Source organism: Neophocaena asiaeorientalis, unplaced genomic scaffold (genome assembly GCF_003031525.2).
Source record: "Neophocaena asiaeorientalis asiaeorientalis breed wild unplaced genomic scaffold, Neophocaena_asiaeorientalis_V1.1 scaffold648, whole genome shotgun sequence".
Taxonomy (NCBI): Eukaryota; Metazoa; Chordata; class Mammalia; order Artiodactyla; family Phocoenidae; genus Neophocaena; species Neophocaena asiaeorientalis.
The window spans coordinates 6493129-6517511 of NW_020172781.1; the positions used below are offsets into that span (position 1 = coordinate 6493129).

At 50.4% G+C, this 24383-nt stretch overlaps 1 protein-coding gene and 1 pseudogene across 1 annotated transcript in view; both read left to right on the plus strand.

Moving 5' to 3' along the window:
• Positions 1-24383, plus strand: part of MYO18B (myosin XVIIIB) — a 236926-nt gene that overhangs the window by 165908 nt on the left and 46635 nt on the right. The window contains exons 36-40 of the mRNA XM_024741392.1: positions 1736-1849; positions 3189-3305; positions 4090-4173; positions 5154-5291; positions 7631-7816. Of these exons, the coding sequence (XP_024597160.1) occupies positions 1736-1849; positions 3189-3305; positions 4090-4173; positions 5154-5291; positions 7631-7816 (639 nt within the window). The remainder of the gene's footprint in view (positions 1-1735; positions 1850-3188; positions 3306-4089; positions 4174-5153; positions 5292-7630; positions 7817-24383) is intronic.
• LOC112397352 (transmembrane protein 258 pseudogene) lies at positions 14654-14875 on the plus strand (annotated as a pseudogene).

Here is a 24383-nt window from a genome sequence, read left to right on the forward strand (position 1 = left end):
CTTCCCAGAGCCCCTGGAGTGGCCTGCAGGGAAGGTGAGACTGCACCTGACTTCTCATTTCCTCTGTCGATTATGCTCTAACAACGCCAGTCACCTCCCTTGCTCCACATCATTTTTCTCAGTGTGTCTTGATCCCTTCCAGTCGCTGAGGGAAACGGGCCACCGAGCCCTCCTCCCAGGCCCAGCACGGAGCCCAGCCGCAGAAATACGTTTTCCTTGGCGCCTTGAAGATGGGGCTTTTGTGGGCTGAGGCTGCTGGCAGTGGGGTGGGGCTGGGATTAGGGTGCCGTGTGGGGAAGCTGCGGGAGGAGGCTGGGGCCTCGGTTTCCCAGCCCGCGTAATGGGGGTATTAGCAGTGCACACCTCCCAGATCTTCAGGAGGACTGGCGGGCGATATTGGAACGCATGGCAGCCTGCCTGCTCCCCACCTCCCGTGTCGTTACTCTTCTTCTGGCATCTGGGGTGAGCTCCTGGACATTCCGAGGAAGATGTTCTCTGCCCAGTTTGGAAGACGAAAATGGTCCCAGGCGGACTCTCCCCACAGAGCCCCGCCTTGGTCAGCTGTCCTTGGGGCATCCTTTGCCCTGGCTCCCTCATTTTCCTTTCATAAATCAGTGCGCCCCCCTTCACTGGGTGGCCTCGGGGATCAGATTGTGTGCATGTCCTTTCAGTAGGGGTCTAGTTGGCTTTTCTTTTTCCCCTGTTAGCACCAGCCTTAATGTCATTTACTGTTTGGGAGGGACAGTGGCCTGGCAGTTGAGAAAGCGAGCTGGTCTGGACGATACAAGTGGTGTCTTTGCTCCTGTAGCTCTGTGACTTCAGACAAGGTGCCACCCCTCTCTGAACCTCAAGTGTTTGCCTTCAGTGATTTATAAGGTGGTTTTCTGCTTGGAGATTCTAGGGTTCAGAAATCAGGGAAACTCAATCGCAGAACGAACTTAGGGTTCGTGCGTGAATGTGTTCTCTCCGGGGGAAAATGTCTGTCTTCTGGGGCCACACAGGTCATTGTACCTATCTCCATGGCCCCACTTTGCTAGGATAGGAGGCCTGCTGTGTACATGTGGACGGAAGGAAGAGAAAGAAAGAGCGAGGAGGAGAAACTTTGAGTCAGTGGCTCTTAACCATAGAGAATCTAGTGAAAGTCATGTACCAGGAAATGCTCACACACACAATATTTTGCCTACCATTTAAAAGGGGTTCGCAACTCTGGTTAAAAATGTCTACTTGGCAAGTCCCCACTGAACGAACTGTGCGCACCTCCTCCAGGAAGGCTTCCCAGCCCCCATCCTGTGTTCCGGGGTCCCCACACCCTCCCCTTCCTGGTACCTTCAGAGGTGCTGTCACTCCCTGTCCGTGCCTGTCTCCCCCACGGGAGGGCAGGGGCCACCTTGACTGTTCTGTGCAAGCCCCATGTCTGGCACTGAGGGGTGGCAGCGAATATCTGCTGAATGGAACTGGGGACTCGCTCCTGGCACTGAATTGGGGGTGGCCTGGCTTTACTTCGTGGGGCAGTGCTAGTTCAGTTTTGAGTGGGCTCAGAACCCAGCTGCCCCTACTGCAAACACCTCTGCTTCCCCCTCTGTGGGTTGACGAACACCCGTGAAGGGGGGGGGGGTCGCCTGTAAAGTACTCTTCTGCCTGGGAGGGGCCGGGCTGGGCTGGAGGGGAGGGACGTTCCAGGAGACAGTGTCACAAGGCCTCTCTCCCTTTCCTCTCACCCTCCTGCCTGGTCCAGCTGCAGCAGAGTGAAGCCAAGTGTGAGGACGCCTTGAAGACCCAGAAGGCGCTGACGGCCGACCTGGAGAACATGCACAGCGAGCTGGAGAGCATGACCCGCAGCAAGAGCCTGGTACCGGTCCCTCCCGGGGCGGGGGGCCTACTGTGTGCGCAGCATTAGAGGAGGGGCCGGGGCACTCACTGTACTGTACTTGGAGGTACAGACATCCATTGTAGACCTACTGGGTGCTGGACGCTCCGAGAGCACAGGCAGCCTACTCAGAGCTGAGCGTTACAAAGGTGTAAGGGCACACGTGAGGGTCAGCTGTGTGCTCACCTGTGCGAAGGGAGGCCAGGAACCCTGCTGTGGACCCAGTGTGTGCTCAGCCCCATGGGGATGCTTCCAGTACGAGCCTGTTGTTCGCTCAGCACCTGAAGTGGGAGCACAGCTATCTATTGTGAGCCCACACTGTGCCCACCACTGGAAGCGGCTCCCGGCCATCTATTGTAGACCTACTGTACACACACACACACACACACACACACACACACCACCCCCGAGAGCACTTGGTCACTATTGTTGGGCTACTTCTTCACATCCTTTCTTCTAAGAGCCAAGGGCTGTGGGCCCACTTGGGCTCACTCCTAAGAGAGACCCAGCCATCTGTAATGGGCCTGCTGTGTGCTCAGTGCTGAACAGGAACAAATGAACATATATTATGGATCTATTATGTTGGTGAAGATTGGGTGTGGGTTTCTAAGTGCCCCGTCTGGATGTACAGGGTTGGCTTAAATTTATACGCAACATGTGAAATCCGAAGTTTAGACAGAGCTAGAGATTTATTGGCAAAAGCTTTTCTCAAGCTCCCCATTGGCCCAGATTTCATTTGTGCTAGATCAAGGGGAACTTGCCCGCAAACATTCACACATGCGCACGCAAGGATGAACGTACACACTCACATACAGAGTCACCAGACACACACATAAGATAAACGCCCTCATAGGTAAGGTATACATTTAATTTCAGCCATACTTACTGAGATCACTGACACACAGGCACCGTGCACGCTTAAACTGTATGTATGTAGATTCCCAGGTAGGCTTACACGGTCACATATCCATTCACGTACACACATGCTGCATTCACGCAGTCGCAGGCAGGCCCAGCACACACACACACACAGCATTCATGGACACAGCCATGGTCTGCCTGTGTCACTCGCCTGACACACCCACAGGCAAGTCCCCCTTTGTTCTTTTTTTTTTTAATTTTTAAAGAATTTGTTCGGCTGCGCGGCATGTGGGATCTTAGTTCCCCGACCAGGGATCGAACCCACGCCACCTGCGTTGGAAGCGGGGAGTCTTAACCTCTGGACCGCTAGGGAAGTCCAGCCCGCCTTTGCTCTTCATCAGCCCCCTGTAGTCCCCCTTTACCCCCCTTTCTCTCACCCACCATCGTCCTGCCCCCGCAGGTGGACCAGCAGCTGTACCGGCTGCAGTTTGAGAGGGCGGACCTCCTGAAGCACATCGAGGAGGACCAGGATGACCTGAACGACCTCATGCAGAAGCACAAGGACCTCATTGCTCAGGTAGTGGCCGCCGCTGCAAGAAGGCTTGATGGCCTTGTGGGGGTAGGTGGGGACAGTGAGAAGGTGCTGTTGTCGGGCCACTCCCTGGTGCTAGGGCCTTGGAGGGATAAGTGCTACACAGGTAAATAGCAACTGTGACTCACACTTACTTTCGTTCAGAATGGAAGTTTATTTGTTCATTTACAGAAGCAGTAGATCCATATGCCCATTATAAATAATTTAAATAATAAATACCTGTGGAAAATAGAAAGCTAGGGGCCCTCCTATCCTCTGGAATTCTTTTCTTTGGGGATAGTCGCGTTCAACGGTTTGGTTCAACTCTTTTTTAAAGGACTTTTACTCTCCATTGCCTCATTTTAATCTGTGGACAAACCCTATGTAGGGGGTCTCAGCAGAGACTATCAGCCCAGTTTACAGATGGGGATACTGAGGTGCCGAGTGGTTCTGTGGCTTGCCAAGGCTGGTATCCAGGTCTAGAATCCCAGTTACCTGACCTAGAATAGTTCTCTTCCCTCAGAATTCTGGTCCTGGTGCCGCAGCCAGCTCATTCTGTCTGGGCTCTCAAGGGTGTATAATAAAGCGCTGGACAGTTGACCGAAGCTATTGTCCTGTGTGGTGGGAGTGACTGGGTGCACACCGAGATGAGGGATACTGGGGAGAACGTGAGGTGCCCTTTAGAACCAGCTGTTGTCATGCTCTGTGACACGTAGACATCTGTGGGCAGGGGGAGAAGGGACTTCCAGCAAAGCCTGTGGTCTCAATGTGACATTTTTCGTCTTACCAGTCTGCTGCCGACATTGGGCAGATCCAGGAACTGCAGCTGCAGCTAGAGGAAGCCAAGAAGGAGAAGCAGAAGCTTCAAGAACAAGTACGTGCTCAGAGTCTCCGTGTTGTGGGGGAGGATCCTGGGAACTGTCATTCATTCATTCACTCAACGTCAGTTGCATGACAGATGGATTGAGGACAATCCCAAGGCGGGGGAGACAGGAGGGGGGAGGGGGAGAGAGGGCACACACACACACACACACACACACACACACACTCCTACCCATGCTTGTTCAGGGTCCATAGATGCCCCACGCAGTGAGGCTCATCAGGGATTCCGTGTAGGATGTCTACCCCTGAGAAATGGCTCCAAGGAGAAGGGTCTGGTCTGTGCAAGACAGGATCACCATCCTTTGTGACATCTTCCTTTGAAGTCATGTTTCCTCCAAACACCCCTAAATTTCCCTCATTACCTAGTGGGTTGCTATCATCCATGAGATTCTCAAAGCTCTTCTAGAACCATTGCATGTGCCCACTTAGCGTGGCTGTCAGAGTGACCTAGTCTCCAGCAGTATCTCTGGGCACAGAGTGACAGCAAGCGGACAAAAATAACAGCAGGAGTGGCCACTTGCTGGGTGCTTGCTGTGTACCAGGCACTGATCTCCTTCACACACAAAAATGAAGAAACAAGCCTCAAGGGAAGACACTGACTTGCCTGACACACCCAGCTAGAAAGTGGGGAGCCAGGTTTGGAACCCCGAAATATGTGCTTGGCTCCCACACCTGCTCTTGGTTGTGTTCTTGATGCTAAAGCTAGCTGTCCACTGACCGGCTTGGTGCTTCATCAGGGCAGGAGGAAGAGGTAAGAGAGGCACTGACTGGAAGGCCTGTTTGGAAGCTGAAGGCACAGGAAGGGGCAGCGTCCCATGTGGGGTCCTCAGCTGGGATCCAGCAGTTCGTGCTTGTGCACCTGAGCGGGGAAGGAGCAGCGTGGATGGGCCCGGGGCTGGGTCTTGCTGGGACCCCCGATTCTAGGACTCGGGGCTGCCACGTGGTCAGTGGCCTTCTTGGGTGTGTCCCCAGCTGCAGGTGGCCCAGATGCGCATTGAGTACCTGGAGCAGTCCACCGTGGACCGAGCCATCGTCAGCAGGCAGGAGGCGGTCATCTGTGACCTGGAGAACAAGACGGGGTTCCAGAAAGTGCAGATCAAGAGATTTGAGGTACTTGTTGGCGTGTAACTATTGCTCAGGCCTAGAGCTATGAGGGCTTTCACGTAAACTCCATCCATCTGCCCACTCATGTGCCTTTGTCCGGATCTGTATCACTCATCCATCTCCTGAGTTCCCTTCCTCCATCCCTCCTTCCTGTCTTCAGTCGCACTGTCCCACAGACTCCCCATTCACTCAGCCCAGTCACCTCCTCTGTCTCCATCTCCATCCACCATCATCGGTCCATCCGTCATCCCCCTTTTCCATTTGTTCTTCTTCCTTTCTCTATTTTTTCTTCTCTTTCTCTATTCTTTTTTTTTCCTTCAGACCTTGACCCCTCTGTCGGTCCATGTTTTTATCCATTGATCCAGTTCTGCCCATCTCCATCCACTCACTCATCCACGTATGCACCCGACACTTGTTTTGAGCAGAAATTTATTTTGCCCCTAGTGTGTGTTAGGCTTTGTGTTGGGTGTGTGGAAGACGGATGTATTAAATAGATTCTGCTTTCCAGAAGCATAGAGCTTTGTAGGAGATGTGGGTAAGATATGTACATAAATACCCATACTAAAGAGGAGAGGGCTGTGAGCTTTGGAGGATGGAGGTCCTTTCAGGCTGGGGAATCAGGGAGGCTTACAGGAGGAGGTGGCTTTGGTGCTGGACCTTGAAGGACAGGTAAGACTTGGATGGGCTGGGGTGGAGTTCAGTGACTGTATTCGCATTTAGCTCTGTACACCAATGGCATGGGCCATTTACCGAGGAGATCACCATTGCCAAAACCTTCCACATCAGCTATTCCACGTGATGTTCATCACAGCCCCATGGGGCATGCAGGATAGAATGAGAAGATGGCCCCAGAGAGGTCAAGCGAGTTATTCAAGATAAAGCCAGGTAGTGTCCTTGACGGGAGGAGATTGACTCTTGACCTTCGCTCCATCCTGGTCTCAGGTTCTAATCTCCCTGCAGCCAGGGGGCGACGGTATGTCTGAGCGATGGGAGGCTGCTCTTCTCATTCCGAAATATTTACTCCCAATCCCCTGTTGGGCTTTTGGTCTCTAAGAAGGCTGCTCTGGATGAAGACCAGAGAAAAATGCTTTGCATTGGCCCTCAGTGCTTCTCGGAATTGCTCAGGGGATCCCTCAAGGCATAATTGTCTCTGCAGATCACCGTGAAACTTTGATCTACTATACTTTAAATGACTAAATACATAATTTGAGCTATATCACATATCATTTTCTGCTTGATTCTAGCATGGTCAAGTGATAGCAGAGAAGAAAACAATTGTAGAGTAACTTTAAATGGCAGATTCTATCTCCAAATTCGCTTTTCCCTCTGCCATCATTATTGGAATTTAGTAGAATCCCAGGTCCTTGAGATGGGGTACGTTGAGGACACAATTGGAGGACTACTCTTCTTATGACCCTCCTGTTGCTCTTTGAAACCGTTGCTAAACTCCAGTTGAAAGGGGAAAGAGGAAACAAATCATAAAGCTTTTCTTTTAGGCCATTATTCAGTCTCTGATCCGGAAAGGGGCTCAGAGTCCTTAGCACGGACCTAAAATATTCATGTGGGCTGCGTTTTATGTCATCACTCGAGTATTTACCCATCAGAATCGATTGGTTCCAGACTTGTTGGCCAACTAATGAATTCTGCAGAACAGCCCTTGGGTTGGTTTTCTGTAGCACTGGTGATGCTCATGGCTCTTTTCTCTCTATTCGTAGTTTCATTGTGTCCTTGTGGATTTCTACCCCCCACACACACACAAAGAAAAATGCCATGAAATATTAGAGCTCAGGCTTATGGGAGATTATTTGCTCAAACTTCCTCATTTTACAAATCGGGAAGCCAGAATCCATGTTGGGGAAGGGATTTGGACCCCCTGGTATAGTGTCCTTTCCACCGTGCCACTCCACCACACAAACCTTGAGCTGAATGAAGGTCGCTATAAATCTTAATTCCCAGCCCTTACCCAGCCCATCCTGTGTGCCAGGCACCAAGCTAAGCCTTCCGCGTAACTTAACATGTTCAACCCTGACAGCGTCCCGGACACCATCCTGTCTCTCAGAGAGGTTAATAACCCGCCCAAGGTCACACAGCCAGGAAGAGGTAGAGGTAGGATTTGAACCCAGAACATGAATTCAGCATCTGTCACTAAGCTACACTGCCTTTCAGAATAGCAGCTATCATTTTCTACGTTTCCTTCATTCTTGTACCAGAAATCAGGGTTATTACCCTGATTACTTTATAAAAACGCACAGAGACTCAGTAAAAGATTTCTTTCTGGAGCATCCTGTGTCGGGCCCCAGGCTTCTAACTCCAGGATGGGCGTGTGCTCTCTGCCTGGGCTGCAGGTCCTGGTGGTCCGGCTTCGGGACAGCCTGATGAAGATGGGTGAGGAGCTCTCACAGGCAGCCATGGCCGAGTCCCAGCAGAGGGAGAGCAGCCAGTATTACCAGCGGCGCCTGGAGGAGCTGAAGGTGGACATGGAAGAGCTGGTGCAGCGGGAGGCCGAGGCCAGCCGGCGGTGCGTGGAGCTGGTGAGTGTGGTCCTGTGATGGAGGGTTCAGGAGGGGAGCCCTCCTTCCTTCTGAATGGGAGCCTCAGGGCCTGGTCCCTGGGGCCTTTGGGGGTAGATCAGAAGCAGAGAAGAAACTGGAAGGGGATGGGCTGTGAGCCGACACTGCCGTGGGCTGCAAACGGGGCCGGTCCAAAGTGAGCCAGTCGCATTCACTCCTGCAGGATGACTTCCAGCTACCTTTGTGCCTCAGACTCCGGACTTTCTCTTCCTGCCTCACACATTCTCCTCCAGAGGCAGGGCGGCCTCGTGCAAAGAGGAGAGAACCAACGTTTATTAAATGTCTCCCTTGCATGGAGTCTTAGCACCCATAATGCCGTGTAAACGTCGTAATAACCTTATGAAGTCAGTATTATTATCCCATTTTACAGATGAGGAAACTGAGGCTTGACAGAGCTGAGATAATTAGTCAAGGTCATACCTTGTAAATGTCAGAGGTCTTTCTGGGCTGTTAACAGCAACCACAAAGATAAAAGATAAAAACAATCATGCTAAACCCACCATTTATTAAGCACTGGCTATGTGCCAGTTCTGGGTTAAACCTTTCTTGTTTAAATCTTCCTGTCAGTACTGTGAAGTAGATGGGATAACTGAGGCACGGGACACACGTGCCAGATTGAGGCCCAGAGTGGTACATTCACCTGCCTGAGGCCACATGCAAGTAAGACTTGGAACCCAGGTCTGTCCAACTCTGTAGTCTCTACTTTTATTCACTAAGCCATGCCTGTCCCCTGGTGTGGCCCAAGGTGCATTTTAAAATTTGTTTCCTTCCCAGTGGGAAGGTTTCTCCATTGTTCACTGTATTTTTCTGAGAACAGTTTCCTGCAGGGATCACAGAGCGTCTGAGAGTGCCCACTCCTCCTTTTCCCCGCGAGCCCAGATATCCCCGAGCCTCTAGGTTTCCGCTTCTGCAGCCTGGGAGGCATCTGGCACCCCCTTTGCCCTCCACCATAGAGCCTTCTCTGAGACAACCCAGAACGTGCTGCCGTTCGGCCCAGAGGGCTTTAAATCACCGTCGTCGTCTCCTCCCTGCCCTGTCCGCTCTGGTTTTGTGACAGGTCTCACCACCTTGTCCTCCTGCAGCAAGTATGTTTCCCGGGCCACTGCCTCCCGCGGCCAGTGTCAACCCCATAGCTCTGCCCCTGACAAGCCAGCAGCCCGGCTGTCATGTTGAGATGAGGTGAGGCTCCGCGCAGAGACCGAGGTTCCCAGACAGATCCAAGCCCCGTGACTGGCAGCGCCTCCACCCGCCTTGGCCCTGGGAGAGGGAAAGGCTCTTTCTTCCAACTGCGGGCTAACTTCCTCATTAACCAGCCCTGCTGCTCTTGCAGCTGTGTCCCCTCCTGCCATCTCTGGCTGCAGCGAGAGAACATCCCCAGCACTCCTCCTCCGATGTCTTCTTCAACTGGCCAGACACCAGGCTTTCCCATCACATCAGATAGTGGTTTTCCTCCTCTCCCCTCTGCTCTTTTCCTCTCTCTCCCTCTCCCTCCTCTCCTCTCCTCTCCTCTCCTCTCCTCTCCTCTCCTCCCCTCTCCTCTCACTTTCCTCTCCCTACCCCCATTCCCAGGGACATGTTCAGATCTTTAAAGGCCCTAAAATCTGGAAAAGATTATAATGCAACCCCCATATATGGGTCAAAACTGCAAAGCACAAAGCTTATGTGTATGCTAAAATTAAGACTTGCATCTTTCTCTGTTTTCTCATTGTAAGATTCTGGGTAAGCTTACCGAGGCTGAACTATTCTTTTTGTTTTGGTGTATTTGGGGTTGGGCGGTGTATCAGCTTTCCAGGGCTGCCTTAGAAATTTACCCCAAAGTGGGTGGTTTAAAACAAAGTGGGTGGTTTAAAACAAGAGAAATTTATTCTCTCACAGTTGCGAAGGCCAAAAGTCAGAAATCAAAGTATTGGCAGGTCTGTGCTCCCTCTGATGGGTCCAGGCTAGAATTATTCTGTGCTCTTCCAAATTCTGGTGGTTCCGGGTGTTCCTTGGCTTATGGCCGGGTCACTCCAGTCTCTGCCACTGTCTTCACATGGTTCCTCATTCTGTGCGTGTATGTCTCAGATACCCATCTGCCTTTTCTTCTAAGGCCACCTGTAATTGGATTTAGGGCCCACTCTAAATCCAAGTTGATTTCATCTCAGGGTGCTTACTTTAATTTCATTCGTAAACACCGTTTTTCTGGATAAGGCCATATTGACAGGTTCTGGGAGGACGTAACATTTGGGGGCCACCCTTCGGCCCACTACGGAGGGAGGGCGTGTTCCTTCACAGCCGGTTGTTTCTGCAGTGATTCCGTGCATGGGCAGGGCTCACGGGGACAGTGTTACGCTGGCAGACCTGTCCTAATAGGGGATGTCCCGAGCTCACCAACCTACCTGCCCTCAAGTAGGCCCCTTGCCTTTGAGCCCTGGGATATTTCCTCTGGGGGAGGAGAGGATATCATATTTTCTTACTTTCTCATTTATCCATTTATTCATTCAACACCAACTCTGGGCCTGGCATGGGGATGGGCATTGGAGGGGAGGGGCGGGGAATCATAACGTCCCTGATTTTTACACACTCACAGTGTGGACAGAATGCTGCTCAGTGGGAGAGTTCAGTGAACACTGACATTTTCAGAGTTGCGTGGCATCCTGGCACTTTTCCAGGCATCCCAGGAGGTGACATCTCACCTCTCAGGTTCATGTCTGTGCCGCCAACTTCCCTTCCTCCACCCTACCCCTGTAGGGTAAGCGGGGAGCTTCTCTGTGCCATGTGTTCTCGATAAGCTTCACCTGCAAGGCAGTCAGTCAAGGTTCTGGTTCTTTCGTTCATGCGATTGGTATGTATCCCTAGGTTTTACTCTGGGCCAAACCCAGTGCTGGATGTTGGGGACCAACAGGGAACAAGACACACCCTCACCCTTGAGGAACGCGTGCTGAAAGGAGAGATATTGCCACGGCCATTGCTTGTGTATTTTATATGTTTCTCTGCAGTGGTCGCTCAGAGATTTCACAGGCAAAACAAAGGGTCTGTGTACTGGGATTTGGAGGGTTCCTAGAAGACCAGTTGGCATCATGCCCCCGGTCATCACCACAAATCACTCCTTTGAGTGAACCATTGCCCATTTCATCTTCTATTTTTAAAGTTCACATCTCTCTGGGAGGGATAGTGAATTTATGAACTCCCTGGGCCAAGCATACCTTCCTTCCTTCATTCGTTCCTTGGACAAACACTGATTGAGTCGATCTGGGCTTAGGCTCTTTGCCGATGTCATCTTCTTTCACGCTTACGTCACCCCAGCAGGTACGGACGCAAGGGGTGCCTGGCCCAGGGCTGCAGAGTCAGGAGTGGCGGAGCTGGGATCGGCCTCCCCGCGTGTCCAGTGCTAAAGCTTTCACTGGGACACCACGCTGCCCTCCCAACCCAACCCTGCTGAAAAATGGCTCTTCTGTGGAGACCCCAAAAAGGATCCCACACTCTGGGCCCTGGTGAGAAGCGGGAAGGATATTGATGGATCTCCCCTCAGTGTTCCTTTCCACCCTGTCCCATTTGTCACTGTTGGTGTTGGTTTAAAGGGCCGCGGGTTGTTCCATGTGAATGATTTACACCCCGGGCTGGCAAACCGGCATGTCCAGATCAGGATCAATTACCCCGCCGATGGAACTTCTCTTCCCAGAAAACAGAAAAATGAGGTTTTGCCATTAATTTTCGTAAATGCATTATTCCTGGCGACTCCAGGAACCATTATGGAGAAAAGAATATTCTGGCTCTAAGTCATTCAAGTCCTTTTTCCGCTGGGGTGGCAAGACAGCTTATCCGTGGGTTTATATCCTGTTGTTTTTCAATAGTTACAGAGCTCAGGGGAAACCACCTCAGCCCCAGGTCAGGGTGACCAAGGGCGGTCAAGGACAGTTGGAAGAGTTAGAGTTGAGGGTGACAGGAAGGCCTGCCCTCTGCCGGCTTTCAGCCAGATGCACTGGCTTTGGAGGCTACACCTGTCGGGTTACCCTTCAGCACCTTGGCCTGACTCTCTATAGTCTTAACTTTCCCCTGAAAACCTTAGATAGCGCCTCTGCTCACTCTTAGTTCAGCACCCAGTGACCCAAGCTAGAAATCACGGTGGCCCATCTGTCTCTGAGTCATACAGATTAATGGCCACACCTGCTGATTTTATCCTCCCGAGGTATTTTTCAAATCCATCCTTTCCAGTCCCGGCCCCGCGTCCTCTGTCTCTGTTTTAATCTGCAGCCCCTCTGGTCTGGGCCTGTACAGTTACCTTGTATCTTGGCTCCCCACTGTTCCTCCACTCTGGCTCCTTCCTGCCAAAGGTCATTCTAGAAGGGACACATCTTACTGTGTTGCTCTTCTGCTAAGAAACCTTCCCTGGCTCTCCACTGCCTCCAGAGCAAAGCCCCCACTTCTCTGCAGAAATCTAGCCTCTGTAGACTCCTCTGCCTTTGGCTGTCTGCCTCTCGTCGCCTCGCGTGATCTACTCAAGCACAAAGGCGTCAGGCCCCAGCGCCAGGTCATTTCTGGGCTTGTCACCTTTGTCCTCCTGCATCCTTCTGCCTGCCTGCTCAGCCTGTAACAGGTCAGAGCTCACCTCCAGGAAGCCCTCACTGTTACCCCCACCCGTCACTAAGTTACGTACCTCCTCTGTGTTCCCACATCGCCTTGTGTTCACCCCATTCATACGGGTTATTGTCATTGCTGTGTTCTTGTCTTCCTAGACAGGGAGCACCTGAGAGGGGGGGTGGGTTTTATTTGACTCTTGGTGTCCAGTTCAGGGTTAGGCACAGGTAGATTCTCAGAAATTGCTGAATGAATAGTTTCCACAGCATTTTGAAGTTTTACCTTTTGAGAGAACAGCTCAAAAATTATCTTAAAAATTGGAACTTTTCAAATCAACACATTTTACTTTGCATCCTACCATGTACCCGTCCCTGTGCCTGATGTTATGGGAGATGCAGACGTGAATGGACCAGGGACTGTGCCTCTGGAGACCTCAAGTTCCAGAGGAGGAGATGCATGTGTCTCTAAATACTTCTGGTACAGGATGGGATGTGCGAGCAAAGGAGGAAGTGGTTTGGTAGAACCGGGAAACATGGAGAAGATTGCACGGAGGATGCAGTGTTGGCCAGCAGCTTTGCGCAGGCAGCCATCTGATCGTGGTCGTCTCAACCTCGTCATCGTCTCTGATCTGCGTTCAGCAAACGTCTAGGGCTCGCCTGCCGTGTGGCGCCCATGTCCAGGTCTCCAGAAAGGCAGAGATTAAACCCACATATCGGGATGTAAACACAGACTCTTCACCTCCACCTTTCTTACTTCTCTTCCTTCTTTCTCCTTGCAGCTCCCCCACTGGCCGCCAGCTACAAAACCCCTCCCTCCCCCCACTGCCACCTGCTCTCTCCCGCTGCTTCTCTTGCTGGACAAGTTCTCACTTGACTGGGTGTGGACATGTGGTTTTTCTCTCTCTCTTTCTCTCTCATTTCCTCACACAGTTGTTCTGGCTCCTCTTGGGAAGAAGGAGGGTGTGTATTAGCTTCTCAGGGCTGCTGTAACAGATTGCCGAAAGCTGGTTGTCTTAAAACAATAGAGGTGTGTTGTCTCACAGTTCTGGGCACCAGAAGTCTGAAGTCAGGGTGTCAGCGGGGCCACTCCCTCGGAAGGCTCTAAGGGAGACTCCTTCCTCCTTCCACCAGCTTCTGGGGGCTCCGGGCGTTCCTTGGCTACGGCCACATAACTTTAATCTCTGCCTCCGTCTTCACATGGGCTTCTTCTCTGCCCTGTCTCTGTGTCCTCTCTTCTCATAAGGACACCAGGCCTTGGATTTAAAGCTCCCCTAATCCAGTATGACCTCATCTTAACTAACTACATCTGCAAAGACCCTATTTCCAAAAAGGTCACATTCTGAGGTTCCAAGTGGATATGATTTTGGGAAGGACACCTCAGCTCACTGCAGGCTGGTGGAAAGAGCATTGGACTTGAAGTTTGAGACCTCGGGCGGCTAAGTTAACACTGCAGAACCTCAGTTTCCCCATCAGTAAATTGGGAGCAAAATACAACCGATCTCATTGGGAGGCTGTGAGGAGTAAATGAGATGGTGTAGGTGAAAGTGCCCGATGATAGCACACAGTAGGCACTTAATAGATGCTCCCTTGTTTTCCTTCCCCTTTCTTTTCACTCCTCCCATGACTCTTTCTTGGTCCACTCAGACTTCGTCACAAGTCTGCCAGCTCTGCGGCCGCATCCCGTCCTGCGCGCACGATGGCTGGGGCAGTGTTGATGAGAGCTAGCGCTTTACCGCTGACTGCGTGCAGGGCATTGGGTTAAGGACTTTACGTGAGATCTCTCTTCTAAGCCTCTCTGTCTGAGGTAACTATCCCTGTTTCACCAATAAAGAAACTGAGATTAGAGAACTGAAGCAACTTCTCCAAAGTCACAGTCCCAGTTAAGTGGCTGAGTTAGAATCTGGACCAGGATCTCACCAGCTCAAGCCCATTCTCTCCCTCAGAAGATTTAGACACGTGGTATTTCCTCATTCAATACCTTTTTTAGAAGTGAGTCATAAAAATTAATGCTGCCTTTGATTCTGTAATATAGGGTTTCTCAGTCTTGGCATTATTGACATTTTGGGCTGAATAATTGTCTGATGTGGGGCTGTCCTGTGCTGTGTTGGATATTTAGCAGCATCTCTGGCCTCTACGCATCGGAAGCAAGTAGCTCCCCACCCAAGTTTTCACAATCAAAACTATCTCCCCTGGTGGCAGAGCGGTGGATTACCCTGGGCCCGGCAGAAAAGAGCTTGGGGACATGAGCAGATACAGCAGCCCAGTGAACCTGGCTGTCTGTCCGCATCTGACCGTGGTACTGTTGGCCATTGGCCTGTTCTTCACCACCTGGTCCTTCCCTTAGGAGGTCACCACCACGTCCACTCGGGATATCTACAAAGAGCTCCTCATCGCTTTAGTGGCCTCACTCTTCATGGGCTTTGGAGTCCTCTTCCTGCTGCTCTGGGTCAGCATCTATGTATGAGCTCCCAAGGCTTCCAACCAGGCGGCTTCACTGAATCCCTGCTTTTGTAAATTGATTTTTTTTTTTACTATGCCGGAAGTGTCCCATTGGCTGCTCACAATAAAGGCAGATGTGTGACCAAAAAAAAAAAAAAACCTTCAGACCTTGGCAGATATACCCTGGGGAGCAAAGTCACCCTATTAATAATCACTGCTCTGATCTCATCCTCACAGTAACCCTTAAGGTAAACGTCTTTGATACTCCCCATTTTACGGATGGTCAAACTGAGACTCAGGGCAGAGGGGAGATGTGATGTGCCCCAGGTCACAGAAAAACTGGAGTGGGGGTCACATCAAAAGAGAAAAATTCAAGGGTGGGCGGAAGAGGCAGCCTAACACCCTCCGCATGAAGGAAAAAGACAGTAGCCGTTCCAGCAAGAGCCAGTCCTAACCTTTCCGAGACCCAGAGGTGACTTCGCAGCAGAGTCTAATTCTCAGTGGAACGGGAGGCCTCGCTGCAGCCTGTGTGCTTTTAATAATGTTTAAATAAAACATGGGAGCATGGGTGAGACCTCCGCACCAAGCCTGGCTTGTCAGCAGCCCGAGCAGTCATAAATAGTTAATAGACAACCACTCATGGCTCTACTTCTTTTAAACCTAGCATCAATTATATATGGTTCATGAATTATTTATTTGGTGTTACTCTGGGGTATATTTTCCACTTTCGGGGGCGGGGGGAAATGAAAACAATATGAGGCCTAAAAGAGATGAGGGGATGTCTCCCTTCTGTGTTGGTGAATTTTCCTGTGAGGAGAAAGCCTCCCATGGATGCAATGAAGAGGTTCACTTTGAACTGGGATCTGGGAAGACTCTGCTAGATCACCAGGAGAAGAGCTTGGGGTGGCGGTGTTCTGGCAGAGGGTTAACAACCGGCTCTCCAGCGTAGGTGGAATCCCAGTTGGTCTGTAGTGTTTTCCAGTCTCTGTGGTGTAAATCTTGCCCCCCGGGGCTGGTTTCCAGCTAACGATGTTGGGAAGCCACGCCCAGCAGTACTGTTACATGGCATCCCCACTGGACAGACATGATGGACAAAAACAACTTCAAAAGCATGGGCAGAATGTTAGTAAAATTAGGAAGCAATGTGTTTTGAGTATGTGTTACCTTTGTCTTTAATGTGATTTATTTAATTGTAAGTTGACATTCAATTTTTAATACGTATTTGTGCAACAGTTGGCTCGCAAAATTCCTGAAAACTCAGCAATCAGCTCTTGCCAGTCTGTGGGAGTCTCCTTGGGGTGGGGTCGCCCTGCCCTGGTTCGGAGTAGAAGCAGCAGAAGCGTGGAGTCCGAAGGCTCTCACATCCAATCTCATCGCTCACTGACTGTCTCTTTTTAAGCCAGATTACTTCACTATGAGAACTCTGTCCTCTTGAGGAGGACGTTCTTTCACCTCATGTATGAAATGGGTGTGATCAGACCTACTCAGAGAGACTGAAGCGAGTAATCCACACCATGCTTCTCGCTCCGCCTGTCACATAACTGTCCCTGCAGGCGTGCTGGCTGCTGTGTCTTCCCCTCTGGTTCTCTTTCTCCTGTCTTCTGAGAATCTGGCCATAGCTGGTAAGGGCTTCAGGAAGCCCAAAGCCAGATTCTGTTTAGTTTTCGTGTTTGTTTTCGCTTTTGGTTTGTTTTGTTTTTTGGCCGCCCAAAGACCCATGTTTTCAAACTCTAGGTCAGAACACAGACCCCTCCCACAACCTGCCCCACCACCCCCCGGAGGTATATCCACCAAACCCAGAATTAAGGGTTTCATTTTAAAAAGCTCTCAGTGTTTTTCTCCCGCCAGTGTCTTTGAACTTCAGAGCATAAAGATGAAGTCTTTTGGCTGAGAACTGAAGTATTTAAAAAGGCATTCCATGTGGAGGGCATTTGGGGCCATGAGCAGGGTATAAATAACACCTTTTATAGCTCTCTTGACAGGGAGATAGGTCTCCTAATTACTGTTCCGTTATCTCAGTGTGATCCAAAATGGCCCAACGCGTTTATAAACTCCCTGTTCACACACTGCTTCCCTCCCCACTAGTCACGGCCTCCTGTGCTCTCAGCTGGCAGGGGAGAACGTGGGCCTTTGTATCATCCCCACTTCCAGGCACTGTGGGCTCCTCTGCTTGTCTCCCCACAAAGGTTTCCATACAAAAGAAACTTGGTCCTAAGAGGGACTTAGAACCGGGTGTTGCCAGCCCCACACATATTTCTGAAATGGAATTTTTCCAAGCTCTCCTGATCCCAGGTGGTGAATGTGCTTGTCTCAATTCAAGAGGTGTTATCATCTAACGAAATGAGTTTCTTTGCGTCTGCCTCTGAGATGAGATATCTAGATAATAAAATCTATTAACAAAAGCCTACCTAGGAATAATTGGGTCTATTACTCCCTGACTTGTGGCTTTGTTTCTGCCACAAGTGAAAGTGCCACAAAGGGAAACAGACGCTCCAGTAATTAATCAGAATTGAAAGTTGCTAATACCAGTTACAAATAGCGAGTGGAGTCTGGAGGAGGCAAACAGAAGAGCAAGTACGAATCTTGTCCCCAGAGACTTCATCAGTTGAACTTTCGTCACCTTAGACTTGTGGAAATTAGAGTAACTTAACCTCCCAAAGTTACTTAAAAAAAAAAAAAAAAGTGGGAGGAGACATTGAGCGGTGCAGGTGTACATTAAATTATTAAAATAAATCCAATTGGAATTGTTTAGATGAGATTAAGCCACACTTAACTGCATGTCAGAGAGGCTTGGGAAGGTTAATCTTCACGACTGAAAGCACAATCATTGTCCCAGTTGGACATCTTCAGGCGATAGTGGTCCCAGGGAGCCCCAGATCAGACTCTGAATGTTTTAAATTCATTTCCAGACTATAATTTGGTTTGAAAAACAGTTCATCTCCTTCTGGTGCCCTTTTTCTTTTTTTGTCTTTTGTGGCTGAACTTAAACAATGAGAAAGTAGATGGAGACCTCAGAACTTGAGGATAGACCAAGCAATGGTAAAGAAAATGTTTTTGGGGGGAGAATTGGCTGATTTGGAATTGCAAGCATGTAGAAATAGAAATGGATGAGTGAAGTGGTCTGAATTACAGCTCTTTTGGTGGTAGGTGACAAACCTCGGACTGGCTTAAGCAAACGGAGTTTATCAGAAAAAAAAATTTGCTTACTTTTGCCCTCAAACATTGTTTGGCACATAGGAGGCGTAAAAAATGCACGCCAAATGAAGAAGGAGCTTGACAGAAGTGGCAGAGGACTAGGAGTCAGGAGACTAGGTGCGAATCTCAGTGCCGTCACTTCCCTACTGTGTGCCTTTGGTCAAGATGCTCAACTTCTGTGTCTCTGTTATCTTATAAAATAGGGATAGTCATTGCAACTCCATCACATCATTTCAAGGCAGATTTAATGAAATAATGCATTTAAATGCTTATCACAGGGCATAAAGCAAACTCAATGTCACATCATCATCGTTACCACTACCTTAATTTGTTCAGGCTGCCATAACAAAACACCATAGACTGGGTGGCTTATAAACAACAGAAATTTACCACTCACTGTTCTGGAGGTTGGGAAGTCCAAGGTCAAGGCGCTAGCATGGTCGCATTTTGGCGAGGGTTCTCTGCCTGGTTCATGGCTGGTGCCCTCTTGCTGTGTCCTCACATAGTGGAAGGGTCTAGGACTGTCTCTGCCTTCTAATCCCATTCATGAGGGCACTATCGTCATGACCTGATCACTTCCAGAGGCCCCACCTACTAATACCATCCCCTTGGAGGTTAGGATTTCAAACTATGAATGGAGTGGAGGGCCAACGTTCAGACCAAGCAGTCATCATCACTGTCACCTCCATCATCATCACTACCACCATTGCCATCATCATTCACCATCCTCACCATCACCATCCTCATTCCCATCACTCTCATCATCGTCACCACCAGCATCACCATGAGAGTGAGACCCAGAGCAGAGAGCACAGAAGAGCCCCCCTCGAGAACAGGCAAGCTCTGAGCTTTAGAGCAGAGGTATAAGCCTAGGCAGTGGTTAAATCATTTCCAGTTGGACAGTTCTGGGAATTCTGTCCCCCACGTGCTGTCCCCCCACCCCTGTGACCCATGGGTTCATAGATGCCTCCTTTTGTGCTCAGTGTCCTGGGCACCAGCTGCATTGGAATTCCGTTCTTTGCCCAGTCTTGCCTTGGCTGCATTCCAGGTAAATGACCTGGAGCCCATCCTGCTGCATGGCACCTCTGCCGCCTGCCTGCTCACATAATTAGAATCAACACATTCATTTCCCTAAGAGCAGTCTAATCTTCACCCCGAAAAGTTTTCACATGGAAGAAGAAAGGCAAAGACAAGCTACATCTGTCCTTGTTCAGGCAATTTGCAGCTGTCCGCAGCTGACATCCACCCAGCTGGGCAGCTGAGCCAGGCTTCCTGTTCGCTTTTGGTGGGAGGTGATGCAGTCGATGCTGTTATTAAAGTTTGGCAGTGGTTTAGATATGCAGCGTCCTGCTGGAAGGAGGCTTATAAACAAACACTCAGGAGGAATCCTTCAGGCTCCAGCCTTTATGAGCTAATTGCAGGTGGGGGAAAAAAGACGACTGATGTGACTTCTCAGCAAACAAAAGGAAAAGAACTCAGGAAATAAGATGGTTTTCACTCCTTCTGAGAGGGTGGCCAAACCTCACGAGGTTGTACGCAGTAGCAATGAAATGTGCTATGCCAGGGATCAGCAAATGTTTTATGTAAAGGACCGGTAGTAAATATAGTTTAGACTTTGCAGGCCGTACTGTGTCTGTCGCAACTACTCATCTTTGCTGTAGCACAAAAGCAGCCAGAGACTGTACCTCAATGAATGAGCATGTGTGTTCCAATAAACCTTTATTCACAAAGATGGACTGGCAGTGGGCCAGATTTGGCCCCTAGACTGTGGTTTGCCAACTGCTGCTCTAAGCTCCTTTGGAAGGAAAAGCAGAGTAGGGAATGCATAGCAGAACTAGATGTAAATCATGGCTCTAGCCCTTCCAGACTGTGTGTACAGGGCAAGTCACCTGCTTTCTTTTGAGTCTCAGTTTCCTCATCTGTAAAATGGGCTCTAAGGTGACCTGGATATTAGAGTGTCTTGCACATATTAAATGTCAATAAAGTGTAACTCTCCCTAGTACCCACCTCCTCACCCCTGCTAAAAATCACGAGGGAGTAAACCTGATGAAAGAAGGCTGCCTGGAGCTTTCCTGTTGGCCCCTGCTACAGCGACAGGATCGGTGATGCCAGTATTTCTGTAGCTCATTTGAAGGTCTAGCGGCTCTGAGTTTCCCAAGGATGGTCCTTCTGTTGTCCGTTTCTACCAGGGCCCTCCCACGCCAGGATGTCGTCCCTGGCTCAGCCCACCCATCTCCATCGCAAGGACACAAATCAAGTTTCTGTGTACACACATCTCTTGTTAGAATGAGTAGCTAATGAGGGTAGTTTAACGTGAGGCCAACATTGAAGATTGTGTCTGCAGGTCAAGGACACTGTTTCAAAGCTAATATTATCTCTGTGTTCTAACTGGTGCGATTTTTAGACAAGGTCTTCAGGACAGTTCTGACGTTTGCGTGATGATGCTAATAGTTAAGACTCACTTGACAGGGTTGCGGGGGGCGGGGGGGGGGAGGAGATTGCTCTTTGTAGGAGAAGGGTAAACACAGCCCTGCTTTGTGACTCTGTGGATTTACATATTTATCGTTTCTGTTATGGACGTCAGCTGGAGGTTGATTTTAAGTTGGGTTATGTATAGTTTGTATTTACTTACTGTTGTCATTGTTGTGGCTGTTACGATTATTATTTCTATAACAGCCTACCATTTGTGTCAGGCCTAAACGTGGTTTGTACATTCTGCCATTTACTTCTCCCAAAGTCGCCGTGACCTACCTCCGAATCAAAGTGTCATTCTCAGACCAGCAGCCTTGACTGCAGGACCTCAGGCCCCACCCCACACCTTTGAGTCATGATCTGCATTTTTTTTTTTTTTTTTTTTTTCCTTCGGTACACGGGCCTCTCACTGTTGTGGCCTCTCCCGTTGCGGAGCACAGGCTCCGGACGCGCAGGCTCAGTGGCCATGGCTCACGGGCCCAGCCGCTCCGCGGCATGTGGGATCTTCCCGGACCGGGGCACGAACCCATGTCCCCTGCGTTGGCAGGCGGACTCTCAACCACTGTGCCACCAGGGAAGCCCCATGATCTGCATTTTAACAAGACCCTCAGGTGACAGGAAGACAGGCTCTTCCACAGACAGGAAGAGCCCTGATGTAGGCGCTTCACCCTGACTCTGTTACAGGCGAGGAGCAGGAGGCCGAGAAGGGAGACACAGGGCTCTTCCCATCCAGACCCTAATCACACCGTCTGCTGCCTAGTTTAGCTTATAGTCCCTGCCTTTGTATCAGTGATTTGGTGGTTTTGCTTCTGTGTCTTTTTCCCCCAGTGACACCGTCTACTTCCTTTCTTTTTCTTCTTCCTTTCTTCTAATTCTTTAAGAAGAATTACTTTCTTCTTAACCCTTCCAGGGCGGGGCCCAAAAGTTAACTACACACCCAGGAAGGGTTCAGCTATCTACTGCGGTGAGACATTTGCATAAGCAAAACTGAGAACCTGCGGGCTTTCTCTAGCTGCGGCGAGCGAGGTTACTCTTTGTTGCGGTACGCGGGCTTCTCACTGCGGTGGCTTCTCGTTGTGGAGCACGAGCTCTAGCCACACGGGCTTCAGTAGTTGTGGTGCATGGGCTTCAGTAGTTGTGGCACGCAGGCTCAGTAGTTGTGGCTTACAGGCTCTAGAGCGCAGGCTCAGTAGTTGTGGCGCACGGGCATAGTTGCTCCGAGGCACGTGGGATCTTCCCAGACCAGGGCTCGAACCCATGTCCCCTGCATTGGCAGGCAGATTCTTAACCACTGCACCACTAGAGGAGTCTGAACCTCAGGATTTTAGAACAGGGGCCAGGTAGTAAATACTTTCAGCTTTGTGGACCACAGAGTCCCTCTGTCTCAACCTCTGAACTCTGAAAGCAGCTGTAGACAAGACAAACTAGTGTAGTTGTGTTCCAATAAAACTTTATTTACAAAAACAGGCACAGGCCAGATATGATCCCAGGAGCCAGAGTTTGTGCCTTGTTTGGAACATAAAAGTTGAAAGGGTTTCCTCAGGTGCTGGGATTTGCGTAGTAAACTCACAGACCTACTTTAGAGGTTCCTAGGGGCCCCACTCGGACATGGGGCCGTTTTGAGGATGGTTTTGCCTAGTTCAGACCATGTCTCTCCCAGGACAGCATCTGGCCTCCAGGGAGGGAATGAGGGGAGGAAAGAGCTTCAAGGGGCTGTGGCTGACGTGCTCCCTGACGCTGGGAGAAAGCCAGAGAGCCTGTCTCTGAACGGAGGGAAACCAGTGAGAAGCCGTTGGAACCACGCCTGCCTTCCCTGGAGCCAAGCCTCTGGATGAGAAGCAGGAGATGACCCTGAGCGGCTGCGAGGGCAGGACGGACAGACCCGGGAGAGCCCTGGGCCCAGCTGCGGGGCGGATGTGATGAGGCTGTCCCTCCCCAAGGCACGTGCCACCAGGCCGTAACCTTGAGACGTGCAGGGGAGAGAGCGCGCAGCGCTTGGCAGTTGCTTTTCCTCCCTGCTGGGTCCGTAAAGGACTAAATGGACCATGAGCAGCCACGTGGCTGTTGTAATTCTAGACTCCATCAAAGGGAAGATCAAAAAAGTGCACCAAGGGAGCTTCCTTCAGCATCTCTGAGTCTTCCTGCTGGGAGCCCGGGAGCTGACACATACTGCCTGTCCGTGCTGTGGCCCACCTCGTGCCCCATCTCATTAAATAGGCACTTCCAATCCTTGGAGCGAGGTGGTATTTTTATCTCTGTTTTACACATTTCAAAGAGGCTTACATAGAGCTGAAGTGACTTGCCCAAGGCTGGATAGCTAAGAAAGATTGGCACCGGGATATGGAATCAGTCTCATGACACTAAAACCTATGCTCTTAATCGCAGTGCCAGTGTTTCTCAAGCATCAGTGCATACAGATCACCCGGGGATGTTCAAAGGCAGAACCTGAGTCAGCAGGGCTGGGACAGGGCCGGAGAGCCTGCATTTGTGACCGGCGTCCTGGTGATGCTGGCACACGGACCTCCCTGGGAGTGGCTGGCCCTACATGATACCCCCTCCTTTTTCCAGAGCCTCTGAAGTCACGGGAAGGGGAGGCTTATGTTTTGTAAGATGAGGTCACACAGCAGGAAGTGGCTCATTCAGGATTCAGATTCATATTGGTGTGATCCAGAGTCTGTGTCCTCTAAATTAATGTCTCCCACCTACCATTATGCCTTTAGCTTGACCCCCACCTGGGGTCGATTTTGCCACTCAAGTAATAATATCTTACAGTATCTGGAGACATTTTCGGTTGGCACAACTTAGGGGCGGGGTGGTGCTGATACCTAGTGGGTCAGAGGCCGGGGTTGCTGCTAAGCATCCTGAAACACCCAGGACCACTCCTTTCCCCCCGCCAACAAAGATTCATGTGGCCCCAATGGCAGTAATGCTGAAGTTGAGAAACCCTGCATTTTAGCTCAGCCTTCTTCAGTCCAGAAAATCAAAATCCATCCAGAACCCCTCTCCAGAGGCCACATAGCGCCCATGAATTAGAGGAGTTAGCATTTGAAACCGTCCCACAAAAGTGGCATGAATCAGTGAGAATCGTAACTAGCAAAAATGTCCACTTCCCAATGGGTGGGTGGAAATTTCCCCGAGTCTGAAACGCGGCCAGGGTGTTCGTGTCTCTGTGACATCCTCTTGCCTCTGCAGATGGAAGCCAGTCAAGTCTAGAGATCACTGTCTTCATCTCTGGTCGTCTTCACGCCTGGCCACCGCTGCTTATCAGTGTCTTTTGCTGTTTGTGTCGCACGCGCCGTTTTCTCTGACAGTAGCTCCTTCACCTGTTTCTCAGCGAGACGGCATTGTCTCTGGTCCAAGCACAAGGAAAGCCAGGACGGCCTTGATTGCCAATACCAATATCTCTCTGGTCCTTGTTCTCCCTGATCAGTTCTTGCGGGGAACGTATCTAATAATACAAGACCATTAATGGGGGTTGATTTACCTGGGAGGGATTGCTTTCCCCGCTCACCCGAGTTCATTCGTGATGGTACTTTGGTTTGTTGAGAACGCCGGCCAGGGCTTTAGTTGTGATGAGGCCATCAGATGTGTCTGAAAAAAGAAGGAGATGTGAAGAGGGAAGAAGCAGTGTGATAAATAATGTCTCACATGCGCTCAGCTCGTCACAGTTTACAAAGCACCTGAATGTGACTCAAGCCTCACAGTATTCTGTGTTAAAGATCGGGAGGGAACCGATATTGATGGAGTTGAGGGGACAGACTCGAGGGTGTGCTTGTTGGTGCCTGGGGAGCCCGTGCGGATGTGGGGCTCGTTGCCAGGTCTCGAGTCTGGTGTGGGTCTCCACCTCACCCCTGTGCTGACTCGCG